This window comes from Halyomorpha halys, unplaced genomic scaffold (assembly GCF_000696795.3).
Source record: "Halyomorpha halys isolate HHAL.00 unplaced genomic scaffold, Hhal_1.1 Scaffold752.1, whole genome shotgun sequence".
NCBI lineage: Eukaryota > Metazoa > Arthropoda > Insecta > Hemiptera > Pentatomidae > Halyomorpha > Halyomorpha halys.
The window spans coordinates 707603-733189 of NW_027108250.1; the positions used below are offsets into that span (position 1 = coordinate 707603).

The following is a 25587-nucleotide window of genomic DNA, read 5'->3' on the forward strand; positions in this document are numbered from 1 at the left end:
AAATGACATTAATATTATGATATATTAGCAAGAATGACAGGAAAGGAGATAATTATATGTTGTATATAGGTATATTTATCAGCAACCTGAAGATGGGGAATTTTCTCGAAACATTGTTGCTGATTATATGAAATAAATTATTTTATTTGAAAAAGGAAGAATTGTGTCATTCACCAAATCCAGTTTAATTCAAAGACTCTTCCAGTAAAAGATCATAAAGTTTATTTTAAAAAAGTATTTTTTATTTTTTCAACCTTTCGTTTTGAACAGCCCTGATGATGTGGGGCTGTAGGGCTGTGGAAGCAAAGTGGGGCGAAACGTTGGACACTAAAATAGTTATAAACTGTTTTAGATATAAATTGTATAAATTATAATCTAGGTATAAATTGTTCTTTTTCTGACCGCGACCCTGACCATCTTCTTATATTTAAATTTTTACGGTCAACTATACATACATATAGAAAATCAAAATAGATTCCTTGTGATATCAAGGTGGAGCTGATGTAGTTGATAAAAAAAAAAAAAACACTGGAATTTATGAAAGATAAGTGGAAATAAAATTTAGGATTTATTTTCAATTTCTTTCTAAAACTGCTGTATTACATTTTTTAAAAACATATTTTTAGTAGTCACCAGTATTTAAGGACAAAGGTAATTGCTTCCTTAAAACAGCTCAGTATATTTTTATTTTAAAAAACTGAAATCAAAATTCTGAATCTTTCCTGGCCAACCCGTTCCACTCAACCCCAAAGTGGCAATGCCCTTATATCACGTTTGAAAAATGTACTTAAAACAGGAAGAATAGACTTAAGTTAGTTAAATAAAACAAAATTATAAAAGTGGAAAACGGTATAATAAGAGTAATAATAGAATATAAAATATATGCTTAGTAATAATAGGATAATAGTAATAGGAAATAAGAAAATAAATACGATAAGGAATTAAATACGATAACACCAACTCAGTCACCAAATAAGAAAACTCATGATTCCTATGCAGTTTTATAAACAGTACTTTCAATAATACCAAAAATTGAATTTTCATCTAGGAATCTCTGTCAAGGAGTCAAACAGCAATTATTTTGAAAATGACCCATTTTTTATTGTTTTTTTTCTTTTTTATTCTTTCATCTAATTTTGTATTTTAACTGAAATTTAGACTGAAACGGAAATCAGTAAAAATAAGTTTTATGTATAAGAAGTTATACAAGTGTTTTTGTCTCCATTGATCGCAACCCAGACCAACTTCTGTATAGATTTATCAGACAATTGTACAGAACATATTTTAAAAAATATATATAGAATAAACTCTATTTGTTATTTTCTAAAAACTTTAAATTCGTAACATAACAACTTCATCAAACCATGTCCTTAAATAAGAATATCTCACTCATTTTAGAGAAACTGTTCCTCATAATAATAATTTGAACTAATAGAAAATTAATATATATAATACCTCATATAATGGAAGACAAATATCTGATATCCACTTGAGCTGTAACTGAGGTAGCTCATGAGCTCTTTCCCTGTCCATAAGTGCTATAGGCTGGATCTTAAGCTCCGTTTTCTCTTTGTCTCCTTGCTTCAAAAACTCATCCGCCACAAGGTAGGCAACCTTTTTTTGTACATGCCAAGGCTTGCATGAAGATGCGATGTCAGAAGCAGTCATTAACACGGACCTTAAAAGCTCTCTATGGTTTTCATTTCCCCATGAATACTCACGTTTTTCTACTAATGAGAAGAATTTGGGCCTGTTCCTGTTGGGAAGGGAAATAAAAATAAAATGGAACTAGAAAGAAAAGAAAATTTGAATATTATTAATCAATTTAAATTAATGAAAACAAAATTAATTGTAATTACAAAATGGATTATTTATCATACATGCTTATGTTTTAATTCTTGTCAAATACCTCATACCTTGTAAAGAGACCTTTTATACCTCTGGTCTGGATCAACTTTATTATATTCCATTTAATATTGGAAGAAGATAGTTGACCGTATGAAATAGATTGGAGGTAGATAGTCTGGGTGGCGGTCAATAAAGGTATCAAAATAGTTTTCTTCTACTGTTTTGATATATATTGACCACCACCCGGACTATCTTCCTACAATCTATTCCATTTACTGTTTCTACTTCATCAACATTAAAAGACCTTCAAATCTTACTTCAATTCCTAAGCATAGAACCAATGCCCTTCACTTTTTATGAGGATCATTGTCTCCATAGCCTGAAGTTAACTTTCATATAATCTTGTCCAAGATTCATGATTTGCTAAAATTACTATAGAGGAATATATTATTTATATAAAGATTATTAATAGAGGAAAATATAGTAGACAATAGTTATATTTTATTTATTTTAAACCAATAGGGTGTAGTATGAAATAATTATTGTATTTAATATAAATCACTAATTGTGTATAATATTTCATTAAAAAAATGAAACAACCAACAATGGAGAAGGTTGCAAATGGTTATTATAGTTTTGTTTATAATTGGATTATGTCTTCTTCTTCTTTGTAGCTATACAGCAAGGGATAGGCCTTGGCTTCCTGAGCAATAGTTCTCCAGATGCCCCTATTTTTAGCCAATTGGATTATATGCTAATTATATTAAGAGAATTAAATTGATTAAATTTATTCTTTTAATTAAAGAATGCTACTTCATTCTAATGCAAGAAGTATTTTCATGAACTACCTTCTTGGTTTATTTCTAGTACTTTGAAGAGCCCAAGATATTATAGCTTTGAAAAATATTTTATGGCAGGAGTTTTGAAACTTTTTTCTAAAATTTCTCAATCAATGAAAACCGTTGCATTAGTGTAACTTCTGGGTACATAAAGCTCCTTGTTCCAGGAAATCAATGAAACAACAGTCAAATAACTAATACAAATAAGGCTCTGGGTCTTTTAAACAACTAAAGTATCGATTTGGACAGTAATTTCCACATTTACTTAGTTGTGTTACTCCTACCCATTAAGAACAACTTTTGAACTTCTTGACAATAATTTGGTTACTAGTCTCTTATAGGCTTACAAAAAATCATAGCAGTTTATCCAATAATGAAGGAATTTAGAATGATATTTTTAAGAAAACAACAACTGAATTTATTGGACATTATAAACATTAAGTTAAATTTCTTTCAAAAAATAATATTATGTATGTAAAAGAAAAATTATAATCAACTCTTTATCTATCTATCTAGTTGATGAAACATATAAACAATGAATACTAGGAACTCATTCGTAATCTGGATTAAGTATGTACATAATCAGAAATCAGAGAACCAGGAGAGTGGTTATTAAAACTGTAAACTTTTTTCAGTTCATGTTTGATTTTACAGCGATATGATTTTACTTGCTTGGTTTATCTGGTAACATAACCATGATTTAAAATGGAAATAAAATTGCATGGTTAGAGAAGTAAGTTACAGAAATGATAATAATGTGAAGAGAGAAGACTTAAATTGGTTAGTTACTTTTCTTGTATTCCAGAGGAAGAAAAAATCGAAGATTTTAAATCAACAACAATCTAATCAGTCATGAGGTAATAGTTCTAGAATAAGCTGAGTAGAAAGTGTGGCCAATGTTTCTTGAGCAACTTAAAGCAGTAATCTTTCAAAACTTACTTTTTAAATAAATTTAAATTGGATTTGAGAAATATGGATACTAACTGAAAGATGTATAAGAGTATATATGGGATTGTGAACTGCATAACTCCTTGCTTCCATTTATATGTCATGGAATGTAATTAGTTTGGCAGCACACTAGTTGCTGGATTGAGAGAGTTCTTTTGAAACAATTATTGATATTGAAACTTGAATAAGTAAAGAAAGGCATACAACATAAGATAGTATAGTATTCTTCGTTCTGACAGAAAACACATAATAACCAATATTATAGTATTCTTCGTTCTGACAGAAAACACATAATAACCAATATTATTTCAATTTAAAAGAAATGCATATGAGAAATTCTACAGTTCACATCCTCAGACATTAAGTTCACTTACTGAAAATAGGTAGAAAGATCGGTAGCAAGAATACTGTGCTTCAAAATCTTCATGACATAGGAATAATTGTCAGCACTTAATGAAGAAAATATGTTCAAACTCTGAAAGCAATAAAACATATTTTAGATTAATGAAGATAATTTTGAAATGTAAGGAAGACTAAAGTTTTCAAAGTAAAAAACAAGAACTTAAAGAAAAAAATCCTTTGTTTGTGTCCAAAAGATTTTTTAAAAAAACGTTCAGGAATCTGCTTGGATTTCCTCCTTCGTCAAGTGTACAGTTCAATGGGAACTCATATATTAAAAAAATCTAAAAATAAACATTATAATTATTACTCAAAGATTTATTTACCTCACTGCTAAGAATCATAACAGCATGATTAAAATGGTGGTGTTCCATTGTATTAGTAGTACCATATAGAAGTACTAAGGCAGAACCAGCCCTGGAAAAGTGGAGTCATTTACTTATTAATTCATGTAAAGAATATAAATTTGTAGTATACCATGCATAAAAAAAAAAAAAATTACTTTTGCTGATAAGCGTTATTAGTGCCCCTATGGTCCAAATCATGACACAAGCAGCCGACGAACATCCCAAGCACTTCTAGGTCACTGAATGTTCCTTTCATTTCACACCCCTGAAATTAGAATATTTAAAAAGTAATTTATTGCAATCATAATTATTTCAACAATCTTGGCTATTTTTATGACAATATTAAAACAAAATTCCGCCAAGTCCTTAAAGTCGGTGTAGTTTTCTCACTATTATTATTGTATTTTCTTTCTAATAAATCATTTTTTTTTTTGTGAAAATTTCATTTTTTTTTTAGAATATATCCTTTTTCTGGATATTTTTGTTAGGTACGTAATTGCCTTAAACCTTATCTATAGGGTTAATGATTTGTTGTTCAAGAACAAAATATACAGGACGAGCCGTCATTTGAATATTGTCATACTCAGGAAATTAGTTTCTCGAATGGACAAGCGAAATTAGCTGATAAAATTTGATTATTGCTGTATTAATCCACAAAATTTTGGCCGATATTCGGGCTAGCAATATTTGTAATTGAAGTGTACAAAGAAAAATACTTTTGGGCATGCGTACTTATGCAAAAGTGGAAAATGAAAATATGTACCATCTAGGTACCAATCCACACCATCTCTGAACCAATCATTAAAATAGGATCAACGGTTCAATCGCTTATCTCTTAACACAAATTTGATTCCAGATAGACACAGAACCAAACGTGTTCTTTGATAATACAAAACGTAAAATGCGAGACAGATTTTCGATTCCGAAGGGGACCATTTTTTTTCTATTGCTTGCATGAATGAAAAGCGTTCCTACCTCATCAACAGATCACCAAAATATCTTGGAATAAAGATATACATTAAATTTATCTCATCAGTTGTTCAAGCTTTTCCTCCATGAGGTCAATGTGGTATCGTCTTAAAAATTGATTTGGAAAGCTTAGGAAGAATCTTAAAGTCTATAAGATCTATATTGATTATCTTGTTTGGAACTTCTTTAAATAAAAAACAATCACATAAATTTGAGAAAATATAATAAATAACCAATATTAATATAAATATATAATGAAATAATATGGATGAGGTAATTAACTCTTCATCTGAGTAATCCATCATCAATTATAAAAAGTCTTGTAATATAAATAAATTAAAATACTGGAAGGAATCTCCAGATAGGAAAATAAATATTACAAATCAGAAAAGATATAAGATAATTAAAATAAAATTAGAAAATATTTATACATAAAATACATTAAAAAAAATAAATTACCATTAGGATGGCAAACATCACTTGGGCCACATTAAAGGCATGTTTCCAATTGTGGTAGGGAACATCTCTATAATTTTTCTTGACTGTCATCAGGAAACGATACAAAGTCTATAACGGGTAAAAATTAATAATTTAACTTGGTTAATTTCGATTTAAATATTAATATAAGCATTAAATATACATTAATATGCTAAGGATTAAATTAACTACTAGAATATTAAACTAACACACACCCACTTCAATACTACAGTATATATAAAGTGTACAAACTGCAAAATTCACATTCTCTACTTCAGTAAATTTTATATTAAAAATGAAAAATCTCTAATTTCGATAAACATAGATTTTTAAACTTGCATTTCTGTACCGGTAAATATGAAGGACTTAATTCCAAAAAATTTCCATGTTTAGTTAAGTACATAGTCAGACTCAGAAAACGATTCTCTATCGATTGTTATAAAGGATTAAGGTTTTATATTATGATAATGTCCTGGCTAAAACTATCGAACGGATAAGGTTTTATAAAGAATTTTTTGAACTTTATTTTTCGTCTACGGAAAAATCAAGAATATGGACTAAATCTTTTATACTTATCAGTACAGATTTCTTCTTTTGAACACGTAATGTTATGTGATTAAATTAAACCAAAAAACAATTTTTAAATCGTATTTTATCAAAATTAATTATTGTTCACATTTTCTAAAACATTTACCGAAGCGGAGAATGATGGTTTTCCCGTTAGATCTTTCATACCGATTGGTAGCACTCCAACAACAATTCTGTAATAAAAGTTTCTAGAGTTATCTTCCATTGGATTTAAGCTATTATGGAATTTGGATTAATGGAAGGCAAGCCTAGGGTTGAATCGGAAACCGGAAATCAAGTTCTAAATGGATTAATGAATAATTTTATTTTTCATGTAATATGGGGCATTAGGGATCTTGGGATCCTAAAAATCTGTTTCATGGAGTTCCGAAGGTCATTCTCACATGTTCCAAGAGGATTCATTACAATGAGACCGCCAAAGAAGAGTGTTTTAGTGGCGCCACCTTAATCTCGAGGCTACCATGGACTAGTTTGATTTCGGACAGGACGGAAGGAGCCAAAAAAAGACTATAGTGAGGTATTTCTAATGAATTGTCGAAAAAGTTTGACAGAAAATAATGATATAGTAAGAACTGTCAAAATTAAAATAACAGGTGGGAGATGTGTTAGTTTTAATCAGATTTCTTATATAAATTAACATTCAACGTAACTTACATTATATGAAAGTATTTAAGTATTTGAAACATCGATTTAAATCTAAAAAGTAATAAAAAAATTTACCTCTAATTCTATATTGAACTTTTTAACCAATCCAAGCTCTAGAAACATGCTCACGGATGCTAGTATCATCTGATCTTCGTTTAAAGCAAAATCCTCAAATGATAACGAATAAAGGTTCCACTCGTCACAGGCTGGAACTGGGAGATCCTGTAAATAGAGAAAATTAATTAGGTAATACTTTTATAGACATCTATCTTTTAATTCATTCAGGCACAAAAACTTTTTTCTTTTCTATTACTCTCTCAGCTAATTAATTAAGTTTGAAATTACTAAGATTAAGTAAACCATCACGTTTTGGTATATAAATACAAAAATTTTATATACATATATTATCATTCAATATATTTTTATTGATTACCAAGTCGATCTGGTGGATCTTGTATGGTTCTTTTAACAGTTGATTTTGGGGAGGGTATAGTCTCATGTAGAAGATAACTATTTAAAACGCTATAACTATTCAAGAATTGTGACTAATAATGATGAAAAATAAATAATAATAATAAAAAGAAGAGAAAAAAATATTCGAGAAAAAAATATTATATAAGACCTTGATGCTTAACCTTATTAAACGCCAGTTGGAAGTACAAGAACCTAACCATTGTTTCTTCATTTCAAATCCGTTTATAATCAATTCCACTCTTTCTACTTGGTGAGAAGTGGAATGACTACACTAAAATGAAAAAAAAAAAAACAGCTTTCCTAGTTAACATTTTAATAGCTATAACTAGCATCAAATCATGACCAGGACTTTTTTTTTTATTTTAAGCCTTTTGAACAGTTCTTAGATTTCTTTTGGGCTCATGAATTTAGGCGAGAGCTGTACTGTTGCGAGGAGATTAAAATAATCATTGATGTCGTCATTTACTAAATGCCGACTTCTTTTTGCATTTTGCGTTGGTTTCCTCTAAGACATTTTCAAAGCCCTCAGCATTTTCAGTATCGCTAGTGATGAATTCACAATTTTCTACAATGTTTATCCAATTGACGCCGCGTAGCCTTGAATAGAACTTGGTCTAAATCATTTATATAATTCTGATATTTATGTCTAATTCCTTTTTAATTTCGTGTTGAAGTGATGCAATCTCTTTTTGTAAACAGGGTCTGTACTGAGCATCTACTGTCTCCTTGCGCATATTTTTTTCTTTAATTTTTGATTGAATTGATTTTACTTAAAGGAATTTTACTTAACTGGAAGGTCGTACGAGATGCTTCAGTTATACTATGTGAGAAAGATTCGTTTAATTTCTTTATGTTTGCTTCAGTTTCGTTAGTGGTAGGAAAACTATTTATCAGATTTATTTTCCCGACTAGAACTTTATATACATATAATAAAGATCAATAAGATATGGAGTCACGTCATACAGCATTATTTAAAAAAAAAATGTTGTTATGCAGTCGATGAAAACAATTTCCAGTTTCTCTAAAATAAGTATTAACACATTTGAAAAAACATACCGGATTAGCGCTCTTTGTTTGTGTTTATTTAACATATTACATTAGTTAGTTTTCAACAAATGAAGAGTCTTCATAATTATATCCCGTGGTTTATTCCATACCAAATTTCTTTAACATTGATAAACAAGTTTGAATCTTAATGCTTCTGGAAAGGTTCAATGCGTAAATTTTTTTTTATTTCAGTTCTTTACTATTTTTATTGCTATATTTTGAAACTTAAATTAAAATATTTTTTTTTATAAATGGATGAATATGTTTTATTAAGATTGTTTTATAGTAGGACATATTGGATTTTTCAAAATACTGTTCAAGATACTCAAAATATTGTTATAAGAAGAAGATTGTTCCAAACAAATCTCATATATTTATAAAAAAAAGAAAAATTCTATACAAAAAAATGAATAATTTTAGGGTGATCTGAGGTGCTAAAAAAATTTCAGTATCTACTTCTTTTGTTTTAATTAGTTAAGAATACAGTGAATGCAATAATTTTCTTTATTCAAATGTTTTGAAATCCAGTACATTAAGTACTGGTGAATGGCTCATTTATAAGAAATTCTATAACTTATATATTTTTCAATTAAAAATATCTTGTATTTTTAATGAGAAAGGCAGTTTAGAGCAACCTACAGTGAACCAATTTATTAGGTACAGCTATATTAAGTTTTTTTTGTTCACTGTATCACCTTAAACATCCGTTCTATGATAGAACAACAGCTACACCAGCTTCTAAATCCATACCATGTATCCAAATAGAGTTTTTGATAAGAATTATTACTAAGAAAATCCACTAAATAAATAATATAAAATTTAATTAATTAAATACTTTAAAATTTACACTGGATACAATAGAAGGAATAAAATATAATAAATATATTTAAAAAAAAAAAGAAAAAGAAAGTGAATGGAAATTGTAAAAAAAAAAAACGGTTAAGGCTTAAACGAACAAAAATGGATGGTTTCCTTAAAAAAATATTACGTTTCCACCCTTCACTAGGTAAAGGATGTTTTGTCGGCTTTAGATATAGTATAAGATAAAAAATTTAAAGGCACATTTGGAAAATTGTTAGCATCATCTTCAATTGAAAATTTCTATCCAATTCTAACAGCGCCAAATTTAATCCCTGTGGAGTTGGTTTACTATCATAGGTGTAATCCCTAGATGGTACCGGAGAAATAAAATAAATGGATATATTAACGAACAGAATCTATTTTTTTATAAAATATTATTTTAAAAAAATGTAAATTTAATAACTAAAAAATAAACGAAGATTGTCCTACAAGTTTATATACTCAATTTTAAAATAACGTTTTCATTCACAAGGCGTGCACTAGATTACACGTGTATGTATAGTATTTCAAATACCTAACAACCGTCTCAGACCCGAACTGCGCCTTGATAACAGACCCTTTATGCAATTAAATTGTGCGGGTACTGTATACCTAAGCGCCGTGTACATGTGTCTGGTCAGTACATTTTCTACTTGGATTATTATATTGTTTTATTAAATTATAATATGCCAGTTGTAACAGTTACTTTTTATTATTAATACATATCACTTATCAAAACAGTCTATAGGTACACTAAGTATCCCATTACTGATAATATAAATTCAATAATGATAATAAAATGTTCAACTTTTTAACATAAATCTAGAACAAAACGTACTTTCTACGTATCGCCTAAACCCACATTTTTTTTTTAAATTTCGAAGTACCTCTTCGTATTCAGGGTTCTTTCTGGTGTCATTTTCCATTGGAATCTCTCTCTGAAGTTGTCTCTTCGGTTACATGGTAATAACTGTTCTCCGTATTATATTTATTCTTATACACCAAGCTCCTGCATCGAACAGGTTCAACTTTATAACATAAATCTTGAATAGAATGTTCCTGGAAGCAATGTATCATCAGAATAAAAAGATCCACAATAGCAGTACTCCGAAATGTCGGTGTTTTTAGAAATAGAGAAATGAAAAAAAAAATCTAATGAAAATTATTTTTTAGACCATATTTATTTTATAAAATAGTATAATAGTTTTCATTATTGATAATAATAAGTACTTAATTTAGAAATTAGTACCTGGAAGAACTGTAGCGATTGAAGTATTTTTAAAATTTAAAGTAAGTAAACATTTTATATTTCTCAGACAGTTCATTTTACTTATATATTTTTTATAATTATATTAATCACTTAAAATATTTGTCTTATATTAAATATTAGTCAATCTAAGTATTAGTCTTCAGATCAAAATTTGTATTAGGTAATTTTTTACCAAATTACCATTATTTATTCAAATGAACTATATGGGGTTTTTTATGTTATATTTTTTAAAGATGGTTTTAGCATTAAGTGATACATTAACAAAATTAAATAAATTGATTGATTAGAATATTTTATCTATTTTACGAAGAAGCAAAGATGAAGTAACAATTCTAGTATGATAGTTATGGTAATTATCATTTTATATTTAATTTATCTGTTTATTTATTGAAGTCATAATTGCAATCGGTAAATAAGAATTTAATAACTTAAAAATTTTTGAATTGGTCATGCGGGTTTGAGGAAAAAAAAAATGGAAAGATTTTTAAACAAATTAAAAAGTTTTATTGAATACCTAATAAAAGATCTAGGGAAAAAAATATTATTACTAACAGGTCTCTATAGTTTGATTATTACTTTCTGAGGAAAAGATTGAAAGAAATTTTTAAATAGAATATTAAAGAGCTGAAAGTCCTTTCTAACTGAAACGATCACTTTCTTTGGTTATATCCTCTTTTTCCTTTTCCTCCCTTCCTCCTTGCTAATTATTGTGTAATAGAAATTTAGTATCATTGCTGAATTATATTCACTCAATACAGAGTTATAAATTCTTATTCGACGACTGAGCTATTATTTCGAAAATCATTCAGTTAAACGTTTAATAAATCTTGTTCCTTTATGAAACAGGTCCCTTTTCAGTAGTCGATCTTGTATAATCCAACTCATTAAAAAGTTTATGTATAGGTGTATTATAAGCAGATATTTTGGATTCAGAACGTGTTTATTTTATCTATACTTTAACTAAGAATTTCTTCGTAGGAGGAGTAGTTTAAATATGGCTTTTCTTTCCTCCTTGTTGGGCCATTTAATTGTCCATTACATAAGGGAACATAAAATGTTGTTTCATACAACTAACCAATTGCTTGGTAAGGAATGCGAAATAATTCATAATTTCGTACGCTGTATATTTCTAGGCCTTTTAGAAGGAAATTGAAAATGTTAAACTGAAAAGGAACATATAGTGTAAACACGGTAGTTGGTCGCAGAAGTCTGTAACACAAGCTTAACTGTATTAGTAGTTTATTAAAAATTGTAATGTTTCCTTATAAAATTGCCTGTTTCCCTCTCATTAATACCAGTTTTGAATAAAGCCTCAAATAAAATAAATTAGAGGAATATATAACCAATGGGGGTCATTGACCTAGCAACCGAGTTGATAACACGGTTTTAGGTTAGCTTTCCTGTTATTATCCAACTTCCAGGAATACTGGAGTAATCAGAATAATAGAGGCAGTTGACCAGTGAGGACGTGTTTGCTGTTGCTGATCATCTGTCACCTGTGATACTTTTTTAGCGTTCAGCGTGGACCAACGGGAAACACAGGCTAGTCAGTTCTTATATATTAAGTGATGTGCGCGAAGTGACAATTTGCCTTCGGTGCACGGTTAAAGACAGGAGAAACAGTGATGAATAGGAGAGTGCGTTCTGCTAGTCTTAGTGCTGACAGTGTGTGCGACAACAACATGGCTGAGGCTGTAGCCCACGAGGAACAAATATCCCCCCTATCTCCGACTGACTCGTACCAGGAGGAAATAGAGCAAGACGTGAATATGGAAGAGGAAGGAGAGGAATATCCGCAAAACAAAGGCGCAAAGAGAACCAGAGACGAGGGTTGGGAAAAGGTGGAAGTGGCCCGGCATGCCTACAAACCAAGAAGAACATCTTATGCTGTCCAAGATGTATCGGTCACAAACCCGACACCAGTCGTGCGTAATCGTTATGTTGTCCGGGACAACCAGCAGCTGCCCAATGAGCGACGTCCGCCACCTATCATCATAACACCTGCCATGGCGCAGCAGGCGGTAAAATCTATCCTCGCCACTATCGGAATACATAAATTTACGATCAATAATTCGAGGCAAGAGACCCGAGTCTATCTGGAAACGGAAAAACATCATGATGAGGCCAGCCAGTTAATGACCAAGATGGGCATGATTCAATTTCATACTTTCGCCCCCCGAAGTACTAAAAGGACAAAGAAGTGGGTCCTCTATGGCTTTGACCTCGACACCGAAATGAGTGAGGTAGCCATCGATCTCCAGGAGAAACTCCCAGGTTATAAAATGATAAGACGCCTCACAAAAACACTCCCCAATGGACAAAGAGAGGAGATAGACCTCATCCAGCTCATAACGGAGCATTATGTGAAAATAACGGACATCAGAAAACTTGACGCAATTGACCATGTGCGTTTCAGGGTCTCTCCCTTCAAAGAGGATGGGTGCCCCGTGCAATGTAGGCGATGCCAGCAATATGGTCATACCATGAGATATTGTCACCGTCTCGTGGTTTGCCCTAGATGCTCTCAACATCACGAGCTGGCCCAATGCCCTATGACAGCACCGACCAAATGTACCGTATGTGACAAGGAAGGACATATGGCCACGGCTCGTGATTGTCCTATTAGAGTAGACTTCATGAAACGTAGAGCCAAAAAGAACGACCCGATACCTCCACGAGTGCAACCAGTACCAACCAGAAGACAGCAGCCCAGCAGGAATGTTCAAAGCAACGTTGCATTCGCTGAGCTCCTAGGCGGATCACCAGCCAATCAGCAACAACAACCGACGGACCAGCCTGCTCCGGTGACCAGTGCCTCCAACAACCCGGTGATAGAACAATTATGTGCCCGTATGGACCAGATGATGGGTATGGTGACAACGCTGCTAGATATGATGAGCAAAATACTCGCCCGTCACAATGACTGATCACCTGGTCATAAATTATAATGTCAGAGGCCTCTCACCGAAGCAGGCTGAAATAGAATTGCTACTACAACAGCATCGTCCGTCAGTGATGGCACTCACTGACACGATGCTCACCTCCACGTCGTCACGGATCTACTTCCGGGGATATGTGATGTATCGGGAAGTCTGTCTCCCCGGAGCGCGAGAGGGAGTGATGATACTGGTCAGGAGGGACATCCCATCACGAAGAGTGCCGATCCCTGTGAAGAGTATCGATGGTACCCATCAGATCTCGGTCGACGTCCGCTTCAAACAGCGCTACACCTTCACCTGTGTATACAAGAGGCCCAGGGCTGGCCTGACCTCTGTTAAGCTGCTGCTGCAACATACCCAGGCGACAAGTTGACACATAGTACTGGGTGACTTAAATGCCCGACACACTGCCTAGTTGTGTAGCAGCAATAACCCGCTGATAACGTATATCACCAAGACCAGGCTGGCACTATTTCACCCGGGGGTACACACGTTTAGGCACGCAGGTCGCCCATCATGCACCTCAACGCTCGACCTGCTCCTTTCCAGAAACTTGCATGAGGTCACGGACTGCCGGGTGTTGCCCTATGGACCATCCGACCACCGCCCGGTGCTCTATACCTTTGAAGGCGAGTTCGTCACACCACCTGCGAGCAAATACCTTCTACATGAGGCTAATTGGGGGGGATATAGGTCGAGCGTTTTAGAAGACCTACCAGCCATAAGCCAATTTCATACTCCGGACGAGGTGGGCACAGCGGTCGAGTGGATCACCAACAGCATCAAGAGGGCAGCCAATAGGAACATCCCAACGTTCGCTCCAGTCCCCAACGCCAACAGAAAGCCACCGAAGCACATCCTCGCTCTGATTCTAAACACGAGGAGCCCCTCACCTCCGGACTCAAAATAGCTGCTGAACGGATAGCTCATATGTAAAATTAAATATAACAGGTAACCTTTAAATACCAAAGGTAGTAAAAGGTAAGACACAATACGAATTACTTTTTCTTTCTACACAGTAATGCACTACTAACTCACATTTTATTTCTGTTTTAGAGGGTTCGGAAAAAAAAAAAAAAAAATCGCTCTGATTGGCCAACGAAACAACCTGCGCAATGTCTTCATGGGCACCGGGGATTGCAGCATAAAACCCATCATCAACGCAATGACCCGGCAGATTGCGTCACTCATGAAGGACTGGAAGACGGCGCTGTGGCATGACCAGCTTCGCAGAACCCACGATGACCCCAGACAGTTCTGGAGGCTGGTCAGGACCTTCGTTACCAAGAGGAGGACCGTGCATCTCACCGATGGGAATAACTTGATGACGTCGGGTGAACAGGCTGCCCTCTTGGCCTCAAGCTATGCAGCAGCGGATGCTCAGCGGACGACTAGTGCTCCTCCGCCACCACCAGGAAGACCTCAGAGCCCCGTCGAGAAGCCCTTTTTCTCCACCTTTGGCCGTCTAGAGTCGGTACTTCGTCGCACCAAGGGAAACAAATCCTCAGGACTTGACGAGATCCCCAATGTTCTACTGAAGATGCTTCCCAGGAAGGGTAAAGCTTACCTGCTGAATATCTTCAACTCAGCCATGAGGATCTCGTACTTCCCGACTGGCTGGAAGCGTGCGATCGTGGTGCCACTCCTCAAGCCAGGGAAGACGGGGAACTCTCCAGAGCACTATCGTCCGATCAGCCTCCTCTCGCACAAGAGCAAGATTTTTGAGCGTCTCATACACGACCACCTCATGGATCACTGCAGGGAGGCCGCTGTGATACCACCAGAGCAAACCGGCTTCCAAAGAGGTGTCTCGTGTGACCATCACTTGGTGAAGTTGCAGGCTCACACCATCGAGCGAATGAAGAAGAATTACGCGACTGCCTTCATCTCGTTGGACTGTAGCCAGGCCTTTGAGAGCGTATCCCACCCGCTGCTACTTCGCCGGCTGGAGGAGTTCAGGTTTCCGGCCGCCCTGTGCCGATTGGTCGAGAACTACCTCAGCGATAGATCATTCGTGGTCCGGGTTGGTGGAGATTTGTCGCCCACAGCCCCCACCACCTGCGGAGTGCCTCAAGGGTCTGTGCTTGGACCTCTATTATTTGTAGTCTTCACAGCGCCAGTGGTCGCCATCAAACATCGGCATGCAATGGTAGCAGCCTATGCAGACGATATAGGAGTCTACGCCTCCAGCATGAGAGCTGAACTGGCCCTCCGCCACGCACAAGCCGCCTCTACCACCATCGTAGCTGCTCTCAAGAAGGATGGCATCAAAGTTAACCCAGCTAAGACGGGTGCCATCGTGATGTCCTTTGAGAAAGGCAAGAAGAGCAGACTACCCCAGCGGTTCGTCATGGATGGCAAGGGTCGGAATATCTCCAACAACATCCTCTACCTCGGCGTAACTCTTGACCGGCACCTCACCCTCTCCAGTCATGCCAAAGGGAGACTCAAGCTGGCCCGGCAGAAGTCGCATAGGCTCTATCATCTACTGACGTCACAACAACTATCGCTGCGCCTGAAACTACAAATATATAAGGCCATCATTCGTCCAACGCTGCTCTATGGTGCACCACTAATGAGACACCTCTACAAGACGACACCGACCAACCTACAGGGTTTTCAGAACTCCCTCCTGAGGCGAATAGTACAAGGAACATCACTCCAGCGGGCCAGGAACAGAGAAATTTGTGCAGACCTCCAACTCCCAACCGTGCCAGAATTCATAGGCCGTAGGCACATCAAGTTCTTTGATGGGCTGAAAGCCTGTGCCAATCCTCTGTTTAGAGAAATCACCCCTCCACCAAGACCTGGGAGGTGGCAGAGCACTGTTCCCTTGGTCGATGTTATCGCCTTGGGAGGGACTTCTGGCTCTACAGCCTGAAGTCATCACTTCATCAACGCCAGCCGGAATAGCCCCTCCCTATTCCTAGTACGCTCACGGCAGACTCATGCCATCATCGATGACACCGCCTTCAGCGGACCCGGCAGCTTATCTTATAATGCCACACTGGCAATCCAAGATATATTTTTACCTGTGTATATACATTTATTTCCTTTGTATATATTTAATTTGTTGTTTTAAAATTTCTAGCAGGTCAGGAAAAAAATACATTTTCTACTGGATAAGATGAGGGTATCAAAAAGCAAAAAAAAAAAAAAAAAAAAAAAAATCAATGGGGGTTTAGGCGATACGTAGAAAGTACGTATTGCTCAAGATTTACGTTATAAAGTTGAACCATTCCTGTACATAATACGAACTAATTTTCTAATATTTAAAGTGAATATTCAAAAAATTCTTTTTTCCTCTAGTGTCAAATAGTTATTTTTTCATTTAATAAATCTCACTCCAAATCAACGGTATCATATTTAAATTTATGTGCAATGTAAAGTAAGTTAAAATATAAGTCACAAAATAATTAATTTGTTTTATCTAAAGGAGTTTACATTGTTTTCTTGAAGTTCTATTAACATAACTTAGTTTTTCATATTAAAACAAGAGTTTCCTGTCACAGGAGTGGATACCACCTGTTAGATAATTATTCAAAATATCGAGAATTTCACGAAGTGATGGTACCACCTCTATTCCCATACCAAGGATAGAGTTAAGGCTAAAGAAAATGCTATCTGTGCATCAAGAGGTTTATCGTGGAGGATGTAAGGGCCAAGTGAAGGCCAATTGAAGGGCCAAAATTAAAAACTTGAAACAGGTTACGGGTCAAATAATAATTATTTACTTTAAATTTTAAGCTCTGAAGTATCAAGTAGGTTGCTAAGTAAGGTAAGTTATTAATAAAATTAAAAGTAGAAATATTTCTTTATGTTGGCCAAATATTTTTTATATATAAATAAGAAAAATATGAAGACTAAATGTTTTTATCATTTATCAATCGATACAACATTGCCATAACAATCAAAATATATATTTAGTGTGAATATTGCTGTCAAACAGCTGCGTTCACCAAGGAACGAATACCCACCTCTAGTTCTGTTTCATGAGATGAAGCAAAAACACATCAGAAAGTTTATTTCTATTAAGATGATTGGTCGAGTCTGTTATAAAAGCTAATTAAACCAAAAATTCTGGATCTTCAAACTTCTACTCAAGTTCAGTGGTGTCAGATGGCACATGTTTATAGAGAAATACAGATATTTCTTTTATTATTAATAAAAAACAATTTTCCCCATACATCACAGAGCTCCCGCAGTCAACATGAGAACTATAAATCATTACAATATTTTAACTTATTTAAAACCAGCAAGCCCAGGATCAAATCTAGGGAAGGGGGGACAACCCTGGTGATATAGTTTGTGGCATTTCAGCACGGAAGAGGAAAATTAAATAAAAAATTTAAGACAATATATATAGCAGAGCTTTATTAGTTATTACGATTATTTGCTTGAACAAAAATTAATTTTATTAAATTAATAATTCTTTTTTCTATTCTTTTTTTTTTGGGGGGGGGCAGCTAGCCCCGCTGGAAACGCCCGTGAACCACCATATTTGGTGTAAGTTTTTTTATATTAAATTATAATATCTCATTGGAAAGGAAGGCATTTGTGTGAACCTTATACAAAATCCCTTTCAACAATGTAAAAAAAATTAAAAATCAACGTTAATTTTTTGAGTTAAGACAATGTAGCTATACATCTCCAGATTAGCTGTAATTAAATATTTTATTAAGGCGGGTGGCTAGCTAATATTAAGAAGGAGGTGTAGACAGAATGATAAGTGTTAGCTGCTGCTACGGGGAGGCTGTTGATTTTGTCCGGCGGCACTGACGTCAGGCGCTGTCCCTGGCAACCGGCTCTGGTTTCTTGATCATGCCTTCTCCCAATTAAACCTTCTGTTCCACTCCTAGGAGTCAGCCTCCTCAACCATACTAAAGAAGAAGAGGGAAGTGCCACAAGAGAGAGGATAGGAAAGGCCTCGGCCTCCGTTAGCAGAATAGTAATTTCGTTTGAATAAATGTTAGGTTGATCGATAGATCTTTGGAGTAGTGAAAACATTATTTTGATTATTGTTCTATATCGAATATAAACTTTCTCCTAAAAGCGTCTGTCCTAAAACGGCTATTAATTAGCTAATTATTTTAGTATAATAACGAATTTTAAGGCCTTTATTTCGGCTTCTCACCTGTAAATCCCAAATGGTGGATCCTAGTGAAAAACGTATAGTATAAAAAAAAAAAAAAAAAAATCAAACTATGTGTTGAATGAGTGCCATAATGTAATGATTTTTTATGAAGTTTTATGGTCTCTGACCAGCTATTTTTTATTTTTAACATACTAGTAATTAGAGCCTAAGAACCTACCGGAGTAAGGTTGTTAACGATTATGCCACATGGCCGATCTAATTTAATGATATTTAATTTCTAATACCATAAATTTTTCGCTAGTATGACCCTTTAGAAGTTATAGAACACAAGAAATATATTTCTGTAATAAGAAGGAGAGGGACTAATTTATAAAAATTATTTGCAGATGTATGTTCTATGGGATCGATTTTAAGCATAGGGCTCCAGTATTTGTAGTCCGCCTTCTAGAGACCAGAAAGGAATAGCTGTGGAAAGTTTTGGAGATGTTCTGAAAATTTGCTCATTTATGTTTTTTAAAGCTCATTATAAATTTAAATTTATGAAATTATAGAGAAAAAAATTTGTTTCCTGCTCTTTTCGCTTTAAACTTGAAAACATTGCTTATTAGAAATAAATTCTTATATTAAATCAAAGTGGAATAAATTACACACACTTTTTTTTTATCTACTCCATATTTATTTTAATAGAACAAAATGTATTAAAGTCAAACGGGGATCAAACAGAGGTCTCAATAAAAATTTAAACTTTTCGTCCTAAATTTTCTCTGTTGAGATCTCTTCGTGGTCTTCATTTGGCTAGTCTACATTTCGCCTCGTAATTTTACTCGTGCTCAGTTCAAAATGCAGTATCTCAAAAAAAACAAAAACAAAGATCATCAAAATCAAAGTTGTAGGTTCCTTTTTCTTCTATAAGTTGGTTTTTCATGTTATTAATAAAAAATATATTTTTTTAATGTTTAAAGTCGTAGCCAACACCCTGTAGAAACCCAAATGAAAAAAAATCAGGAGTTCTCCACAGCTTTCCTGGATCTCATTCGCCAGAATCCCATTCAAATTTGAGTGGTCGCTCCTAAACAAAGCCTCGGATAAAAACGCTATAGAGTAAAAAGGTAGGTAATTTACTTTTTTTTAAATTTAGTACGGATTTAAGCTGCTAAATAAAAATATATTGTTTTCATTTTATGGGAGAAAACCAAAAAAAAATACTAATATTTTGTACTCACTTAAGATTTTAAAATATTTTTAGAGAAAATTGATTATCACGAAGTTTAAATTCGTAATTAGTGCCCTAAAATCATAAGCTAATTTTCAGAACTTCTCCAAAAACTTTGGATGTCGAAATATTTTTTTGGAAATTCATTAAGCTCTTCAATAATGTGCTAAATTATAAGAACAAATCTTGGCAATAGTTTTCATTCATTTAATATTTTAATTTATTTTTAATGGATCTGAAACAATGACTAGCAATACTGAACTGTGATTTTTGTGGAAGTATCGATATAAATTTGCCGATGATTGATGTCAATGATTAATGCAAAATTGGCAATTAATAAATATAAAAACATGATTTACTTAGAATTTTTCATTTTTTTGTATTGTGAGCTTTTAAAATACAGTAGGATTTTAAAAACAACACTACAAACTGTAGTAGAGGAGCTATTTTAAGCCAAACGGAAGAGAAAACAAAAAAACTTCACCGGAAAATGCTGGGTTAATAAAAGGAAGTTGAAGAGGGAACACGTGCACTGCTTCACCTAATACAAACATTTTTTTTTTATTCTATTTGAATCCAAAAAGCCCTCTTCCGAACTTAGTCCACCTCCCTCTTGGATAATAAATGACTCATCCAAGTTGAAGTTGTTGTTTTTTTTTTTGGCCTTTGGATTCTACCTCTAACCCTTCTAATTGTTCTGTACAGAATAATACACCAGAGTTCATGCTTTTGAAGCATCGAACCGTTGTGCAGTATTTTTTTATTTCTTTTATTTACCCTCAAAGGCCGGTCGACTGGAATCTAAAAATAACAAAAACATTCCACTGTTAGAATAATAATACCCTTTTCCCAAAGTGCTGAATTCTGTAACAATGAACATGCTATGTAACATGTAACATGGTTTCCTTCCCCAACAATAATATTTAATTTGCTATTTATCTAGAAATTATGAAACCTACAGAAATGACGCGATTTATATGACTAATAAATCAAAAAGTTAATTCTCAAACAAACTTTTCCTATGGAGAATAATGCATTATTAACAAGTCTATTTTCAACTTCATACCAGTAGTGATTTTATAAACTTTATCCCAGGTTTTGATTAGATAGTTCTCTCCAGAGTTCAACTGGTAAATTTTATCTTTCTTAGATAACTTGTTACTAATAAAGATAGTTAATAACCCACAACTAGAGTAATATAAGTGTTATGTTTTATCTAGAATATATAAAATTATCTTTTTCTAATTCTGAATTTCTCTATGTCTATCTTGGTTATAATCTCTTTTCAGTTAACACATTTATGTTAGTTTATTATTTAAGTTTAACGATAAAGAAAAAAATTTACTGAAATCATACAAAAGTGGTCTTTGTGGATATTTAAGAAAGCTTTTGATGCAGTATGGCCTTTACGACTTAGTCAAGCAAAATTATTATCATGCCATTTCTTATCAATTCTTTAGTAGACAACTTGGTAGTTGGGAAAAGTATATAAATAACTTAACATAATCATATTTAACATTTAACATAATTTAAGTTTAATAAGAAGATTCACTTAAAAAATTTTCAGCACAATTATTATATACTAATAGATAATGTGCCAAATGAGCATCGGCGAGGGGTGAACGGTACTATGACTTTGTGTGCTTCATGTATGAAAAGAAACATTGAGGTGAATAGACAGCTCAATTTATCACACTATTTCTCAACAATGGGTTAGCTGGATTCCAAAATTTGTCTTTACGATGTTGTGACATTAATTAATGATAAGTTTTCATAATTGTATTTACTAATTATAAGTCCTACGTATTTGAAATATCAAGATATTCATAATTTTGTTAGCCACATTTGCATCAATTCGAAAAAAGAGTTAGTAAAAACTATTATATATATTATCAGATTACAGGATTCTTCAAGTAGATTTAGAAAAAAAATTATATAATTAAACTATTCTTAGAATATAGGAACTAAGTATTATGCCGAGGTAAATTGGTTAGACTATTTCAAATTTAGTTTTTTTTTATTTTAACAATGAATTTGTTGGACTGCCAAATTAATTAGCCATTGTTTTTGTTTCTATTCCATTCACTTTTCATTCCTATATGTACAGAATTATTTAATCTGAGGTAATAATAAATCTAAGTACCCATTCAACGTGATTAAAGATTTTTTTTTGCGATCTCATTCCTATGTTTTTTCTTGAAAAGAGTGTCATATAGTAATTAAATATAATTTTTTGTGTTCTCCCAGAGACTGAAATCGTCTTTGGAAAGCCCTCGTAGATATATACGTAAATATACAATTCAGATCTTTAAATAAACAGACAGGTTTTTATTTGGTCTGATTTTTCCCTCATATGAATATGATTGATTATATTGAGTTAGGCATTAAAACATTTCCAAAGGACAAAATTTATTTAAAACTGTGTACTCGAGCTACCTTTTTCCTATATTTATTAACATTTAATTTTATAGCAATGTTATGTTAATATAGAAATGTACAATGAGGTATAATATAGAATGATAACTGTTGCGGCCAACGCATCGTTTTAAAATGAAAAATCGATTGTGTAACGTATGTTTTTATTGTTTTAAAAGCATATGTTCTCTTTTGTTTTTTATACTGTAAAAAATAAATAATACACTTTATGAGTCTGTTTGTGTGCGAACACATCGGCTGTTAAGCTTCTTCAATCTACTTAATCTTAGTAGCCAGCTGTCGGTCATCTTCGCCAGCTTAGTCATTTTCTTCACGGCGGGCGAACATCCTCCAAGAGGACAAGGCGGGCAGACATACGTCTTTTCAAAACTATCCACCCAATCAGGGGCCCTATCAATCAACCACGGTTATAGAAAAATATTTTTTATTGCTTTTGTTCAATGTTTATTTAATTTTTGTAATAGTTTTAAGTTGGCTTTGTTTTTTTCCTAGTTTGTAGATTTTCAATATTTTATTTTTCTTTATCATGTTCACTTATTTTAAAATACAATAATAACAAAATTCGGCTGTTCATTTCTTTTGTTTTCATTTTTATTCACGGTTGGATTGGTAAAGGTTCCTTTTGAACTCCTACCCACCGTAACAATAACCATGATAAATATCTAACTTCAATACAGGAAATTTCATAACTTATTTTAATATCATACCATCAACCCATACAGTAAAGCTATATGTATACTCTAATTATATCAGTGGGCGCCGTTAAATAAGTGGAATGTTTTCCCAGAAGTGGTCAATTCCATAATATTTAATTACTCGCATGAGGAAATGTATTTTCAATTTTCATTAAAGTGTGGAATAGTAAACCACTATGACTGTAGCCTATTATATATGATAGATATTTTCGCATTAAATCAACATTTAATCACCTCTTTGTATTATTTATTAATTTTACTCTGGTTTATTTCTTATCTTAATAGATTTAATTGACTTTTTCGGGTTTCAGTTTTTTTTTTTTTATTATATTTTTTGATTAGATGTGATTTTTCCACAATATGTCATTAACGTTCGAATGTTACGTTTTAATTTCTCATATAGCTTCTTTATTCTTTATTTCTTTATTCTAGAGCTTACTTCACAGTAGTGTCATGTTTGTTTTCACTAGCTTAAAAAAATATATAAAAATTTATATTAAATATATTTATTGGTCTAAAGTCTTATCGTTTTATTAAATTAATAATTAATTTTATTATTAAACTAATAATTATATTTTACTAAATTAATAATATTAAAAAAAAATTAAATTAATCCATGTTAAGGTGTTAAAACACCTGCTTAATATTTTTAATCCGATATTTATGAAATTATAAGGAATCGTATTAGATGGTACTAATTTTATTGTATTTAATCGACCACCGTCTCTTATGAATGCAAAGCAAATGTATTTTCCTTTGTGCGCTTATATTCTGAAAAAAACTGGTATTATTTGCGTGAAATTTTGCAAAATAGGTGGTTTATGTACCTGTCTAAGAAAATGGAAATGGTGTGGATCAATTCATTTTTTTTTTACCCTTTATTTTTTTTTAATATCTTTATTGAAATTTACAACTGTATATTATATAATAAATTCAGTAAATTTGATCTTAGTTAAATGGAGTGTTAAAGGCGTGTAGAGAAACTACCCATTGGTAGCACTCTAATGACATTTTACCTTAGATGATTACATTAGATAGGCCACGAATCATCTTTTCAGGCGCCTGCAAGGTTAGAAACTAGGGGGTTTGAGTGGTTAAGGAGTTTATAATGGAAGGAGTGATATCTGGTTCGGGCTAGTTCGTCGTATTGACATTAAGGTCTATATGTATGATTTCGTCTGTGAAAAAGGAAGGAGCATTGAGGATTTTGGATTGTAAGGATTGGAAACGAGAGGAATTAGAAGATTTAGTGGAGCCCCAAAGTTCAACTCCATATGTTCAGATAGTCATATAGATCAGTCTTTTGCAATGAGTGGATGTTCAGATCGTTTGTCTATTAAGTGTTGTAATAGACGGAATCGACGAGCAGTTTCCTGTCTTTTTAGTCTTGTGCGAAGTTTGGAGGTTAATCGTTTGTCCAGATGTAGTCCAAGGTAGCGGATCTGTTTACAGGGGTTAGAGTAACATTATTAAATGAAACTGTAGGGCAGTCGGTAGGTTTACGATGAAGGGTTAAGGTGATTAGTTGGAATTTATCTTAATCCTCCAATTTTGACACCATTCTTCGAGGGCTGTGATATGGGATTGGAGAGTTTGGTATACAATTGATTGGTTATTATTAACTGCAAGCACACAAGTGTCATTTTCTTAACACTAGTTAAGATTGGTTAGGATGTCAGCTGTATTGACGGTGTAGAGGATGGGGACCCTTTATTAAAACCGAATTAGTACATCATACATATATAATACATGAAATGTATTATATATACTTTTACTAGGAGGAAACTCAGTCTATTCAATTCTATTTTAATGAAGGGTACGAAAAAAACAAACAAAAAACTGGATAGATCCCACACCATTTCCGATGTTTATTAGTCAGTGTATTATTGATACACATAAAAAAGAGAAAGTAGTCGATTACATTTAATAAAATTAATATGGACGGATTTAACCACCATCCAGCACAATTCCTAATAATTTCGTAAATATTGGATTAAAAATAATAAGGAGGCGTTTTCTCTGTAATATGGATTAATTTAATTTAAAAAATATATTATTAATTTAATAAAAAAATAATTGTTAGTTTAATAATATTAATATTTATTTAATAAAAATATTAGAATTCAGAGCGATAAATAGATTATTGTATAAAATTTCATATATTTTAAAAAGTGGGATCCATCCTTATTTGATAGATATATAAGTTTAAACATCTACTTTTCGATATTATTTTTAAACGTTTGTTTTATATACTTTCGTACTTTTGAAAATCTGAGATTATTTTCACAATGTATAATTTTTTTTATTGTATTTTCTTTTTTATTGTTGTTTTATGTTAGTGCTATCAAATCTATTTCATTCTCAAACCTTAGAAAATAGACAGCTTATGTAACTGCATAATAAAATTGAAATGGTGGAGGAACCATACTGACCAATATAGTTGGTAGATGTAGATGTTTTTCCCTACCATTTTTACAACATTCATACTCTTTAAAATATGTAGTTATTTTGATTTTAT

General features: G+C 32.9%; 1 protein-coding gene across 1 annotated transcript in view; it reads right to left on the reverse strand.

Annotated features, from left to right (window-relative positions):
- The window catches only part of LOC106685897 (dual 3',5'-cyclic-AMP and -GMP phosphodiesterase 11A), a gene marked incomplete at its 5' end in the record, with an annotated part of 110559 nt that overhangs the window by 3560 nt on the left and 81412 nt on the right, over positions 1–25587 (reverse strand). Inside the window, 6 exon segments of the mRNA XM_067046612.1 lie at positions 1456–1756; positions 4010–4110; positions 4361–4451; positions 4537–4646; positions 5810–5917; positions 7136–7282. Of these exon segments, the coding sequence (XP_066902713.1) occupies positions 1456–1756; positions 4010–4110; positions 4361–4451; positions 4537–4646; positions 5810–5917; positions 7136–7282 (858 nt within the window).